General features: G+C 42.4%; 1 protein-coding gene across 1 annotated transcript; it reads right to left on the reverse strand.

Moving 5' to 3' along the window:
* Nucleotides 1–1,287: 1,287 nt before the first annotated feature.
* Nucleotides 1,288–3,574, reverse strand: LOC311104744 (general transcription factor II-I repeat domain-containing protein 2-like). The gene is made up of 2 exons (XM_084146641.1): nt 1,894–3,574; nt 1,288–1,713 (listed from the first exon to the last, which is right to left on the reverse strand). Exon 1 carries the CDS (start codon nt 3,506–3,508, stop codon nt 1,907–1,909), a length of 1,602 nt encoding a protein of 533 aa, XP_084002767.1. The 5' UTR covers nt 3,509–3,574; the 3' UTR covers nt 1,288–1,713; nt 1,894–1,906.
* Between the last annotated feature and the right edge of the window lie 795 nt (nt 3,575–4,369).

Genomic DNA, 4,369 nt, shown 5'->3' on the forward strand with positions numbered 1-4,369 from the left:
GGAGACACCCATATAGCTCACACCAGGGTTCGCATCCCTCCAATAGGAGGGAGTTTTTCAAGATACAGTTTTGACTTAAATCTGCTTGAAAATCTATGGCAAGACATGGACATGGTTGTCTAGCAATTATCTACAACCAATGTGACAGAGCTAGAATCCTTTTTTTAACAATAATGGGCAAATATTGTACTACCAAGGTGTGCAAATAGACTTACCCAGAAAGACTCACAGCTGTAATCACTGCCAAAAGTGATTCTAACATGTATTGACTCAGGGGTGTGAATAGTTATGTAAATTAGACATTTCTGTATTTCATTTTCAATAGATGTGCAAACAGTTTTCACTTTGTCATTATGGGGTATTGTGTGTAGATGTAATCCTTTTTTAATTCAGGCTGTAACACTGTAGCGGTATTGTTAGAGAGGGTAAAGAAACATATTTTGATTCAGGCAGGTATTAACCCTGTTGATAGGGAAAGAGTAGGATAGAGAGAATACCGCTACCAGACACACACATCAGCAGAAGAGACTGCCTAGAGTGTAGCCTGTTGGCCAGATAGCCAGTGGCGAGAAAGGATAAGACACACACAAGTCACAGCACAATGGTAACCCAACCAATAATACCTCATACAAGAATAATGGTAATTCAAAGGCAACTTCATAGAAACAATTTACAAGAAAGAACCCAGTCATAACTCTTAGAGAATTTGCAATATTCTGTATTACCTCCCAGTGGAGGAGTGAGGGGGGTATGAATGGGTGTATGGGGGTTCATAGACAAAACAAACATAATCTTCTCGGCCAAATGTCAATAGTACCACACAAACTCAATACAGTTCAAACAACAATAAACAATAAACTTGCACGCAACCTCCCTTTAACTAATGTGGAATATGACAAGGGGTATGAATACTTTCTGAAGGCACCGTATATACAGTACCAGTCAAAAGTTTGGACACACTTACTCATTCCAGGGTTTTTCTTTATTTGTAGTATTTGTTACATTGTAGAATAATAGTGAAGACATCAAAACTATGAAATAACACATATGGAATCATGTAGTAACCAAAAAAGTGTTAAACAAATCAAAATATATTTTATATTTGAGATTGTTCAAATTAGCCACCCTTTGCCTTGATGACAGCTTTTCACACTATTTTGACTGGTACATATTGTTACACTACAGCAGGGGTCCCCAAACTTTTTCCTGTGAGGGCCACATAACTTTTCCCTTCTCTGATGGGGGGCCGGTGTCAGTTTGTAACAGAAAAAGTGTGACGATCGTAGGGGAGCTTAAAAAATTTATTGTTTTCCAGAAAGCCACACATAACCAAATAACCCTTTCCAGGTTCTTTACAGAAAAAAAGTCAGGAAACAAATAATAACACTATTAATGAAATAAATAATAACTAAATAACCCTCTCTGAGTTCTTCACAGAAAAAACAGGAAATAAATAACACTATTTATGAAATAAATAATAACTAAATAACTCTCTCTGGGTTCTTCATAGAAAAAAAAGCCATGGAACATTAACTTTCTGTTGTGCCATGCACAATCTTAACAGATAAAAGTTCAGCTCAGTTGTCAGAGCAGAATCTCTCTGACACATATGAGCAGTCTCTTAAAGTTCTTGTGTTCCTTCCTTATAATCCTTTTGTAGGTTCCAGTAGGCTTGTAGACACCGCTGTTTGCAGCTCTCTCTCATCAACTTCCCTGTGAAAACCACAAAGGAAGCAGGTTGAGAAACTGAACTAAGTGATACAGCACCTACACAGCACAATACATTTCACTACCAGTATGGTTGTAAAGATGGATTTTATCCCAGTAGATTTTATTATGATTATATTTGTTTATGCTCAGAATGACTCATTCAAGTCAGAAAAGTGAGCTTACCTATGTATGTTCATCAGTGTGAACTGTGGGCCTGCATCTGGCTGGTGAGAAGTTGAATATCAGGTTCCATTCTAGTTACAGCCAGTCTCAAGCACTGATGCAAATGTTCATCTGTCAATCTTGATCTCATCTGAGTTTTCAGCAGTTTCATGCGAGAAAAGGTTTTCTCGCAGATATACGTGCTGCCAAAAACTGTGGACATTTTCATTGCGTGTTTTTTGATGTTTGGATATGTGTCGTTTGGGAGGGCGGCATAGAAGTCAATGAGACTGTTGGGCTTGAATGCGTCTTTCAGAACATCACAGTTCTGTAACTCAGCCAACTCAAACTGATATGAAGGCTGGGCTTCATCAATGTCGGCAACAAAGGGGTTCTGAAAAAGACGGATTTCTTTTGCATGAACATGTAGTTCACTGAATCGCACACCGAACTCCGCCTTCAGCATTTCCAGTGCTTCCACGCACTTTTCAGCTGGGAACGGGACCGCTGGGTTCTCTGTCGACAGGTTTTGGGTAGCAGGAAGATGGACGAAGTTGCGCTTTTTCACTTGTTCCAAAAGCAGCGCTAATTTCACCTCAAATGCTTTTATGTGTGAATACATGTCGCAAATGAGTTTCCCCTCGCCTTGTAGCTGCAAGTTAAGGCTGTTAAGTATTTCTGTCACGTCTGTTAAAAATGTGAGGTGCCATTTCCATTCTGGGTCGATCAGCTCTGGGACCGTTTTGTCTTTTAAATGAAGAAATGCGTTAATTTCGGGTAGCAGCTCGTAAAAACGCCTCAAAACTCTGCCCCGGCTCAGCCATCGGACCTCTGTGTAGTACAGCACATCTCCGTGCGTAGACTCCAGTTCAGACAGGAATTCTTGGAACTGCCTGTGTTTAAGTCCCTTTGCTCTGATGAAGTTTATGCACGACACCACAACCTTCATTACAGAATCCCACGTCAACACTTTGCAGCACAGTGCTTGCTGGTGAATTAGGCAGTGGACTCGTAGCGGGGCGGTGAGACCCCTTTTTTCCAACTCCCGGTTCATGCGTCCTATTAGACCGCGAGTTTCGCCCACCATGCTAGGAGCCCCGTCAGTCGTGATGCTAGCTAGCTTTGACCAGTCCAGGTCCAACTTCTCCATGGTTTGGCACACTTTGTCAAAAATATCCTCTCCCGTTGTAGTCCCTTTGAGACTTTGGAGGGCTGCCAGCTCCTCGCATATCTCAAAGTTTGCGCTAACTCCACGAATAAAAATGAGCAGTTGCGCTGTGTCTTGCACGTCCGTGCTCTCATCCAGTGCTAATGAAAAAAAGTCAAATTCTTTCGTCTTCTGCTGCAGCTGGGCATATACATTACTCCCGATTTCTTCAACGCGTCTGGTGATTGTACTCGCCGACAGACTTACGGCATTAAATGCATCTTTCTTCTCGGGACACACCTCCTCCGCGACAGCATCCATACATTTCTTAACAAACTCTCCGTCAGTGAAAGGCTTACCGCTGCTTGCTATCAGTTTAGCAACCCGAAAGCTGGCCCGAACGGATGCCTGGTTCAGCTGAGCTTGGCGTACAAATGTATTCTGCTGAGATAGTAGTCCACTTTTTCTCTTACCTAACCTTTTCGCCATTATTCCGTTCTCTCTTTGACAGGGCCGGGCCTAGGATTTTTTTTCTGGAGGCCAAATAGGAAAAAAAATCCGATAGCGTCTCTGGTATTGTTCAGAGGGCCGGGCCAAATGTGCTGACGGGCCGTATCCGGCCCGCGGGCCGTAGTTTGGTGACCACTGCACTACAGCCTTATTCTAAAATCGATGTAAAAAATAACAATCCTCAGCAATCTACAAACAATACCCCATAATGACGACGAGAAAACAGGTTTTTAGAAATGTTTGCACATTTATTAAATATAGAAAACAGAAATAACTTATTTACATAAGTATTCAGACCCTTTGCTCTGAAACTCGAAATTCATCTCAGGTGCATCCTGTTTCTATTGATCATCCTTGAGAGTTTTCTACAACTTGATTGGAGTCCACCTGTGGTAAATTCAATTGATTGGACACCTGTCTATATAAGGTCCCACAGTTGACAATGCATGTCAGAGTAAAAACCAAGCCATGAGGTCGAAGGAATTGTCCGTAGATCTCCGAGACAGGATTGTGTCGAGGCACAGATCTGGGGAAGGGTACCAAAAAATATCTGCAGCATTGAAGGTCCCCAAGAACACAGTGGCCTCCATCATTCTTAAATGGAAGAAGTTTGGAACCACCAAGACTCTTCCTAGAGCTGGCCGTCTGGCCAAACTGAGCAATCGGAGGAGAAGGGTCTTGGTCAGGGAGGTGACCAAGAACCCGATGGTCACTCTGACAGAGCTCTAGAGTTACTCTGTGGAGATGGGAGAAACTTCCAGAAGGACAACCATCTCTGCAGCACTCCACCAAACAGGCCTTTATGGTAGAGTGACCAGACGGAAGCCACTCCTCAGCAAA

Source organism: Coregonus lavaretus (genome assembly GCF_964263955.1).
Source record: "Coregonus lavaretus genome assembly, chromosome: 29".
Lineage (NCBI taxonomy): Eukaryota > Metazoa > Chordata > Actinopteri > Salmoniformes > Salmonidae > Coregonus > Coregonus lavaretus.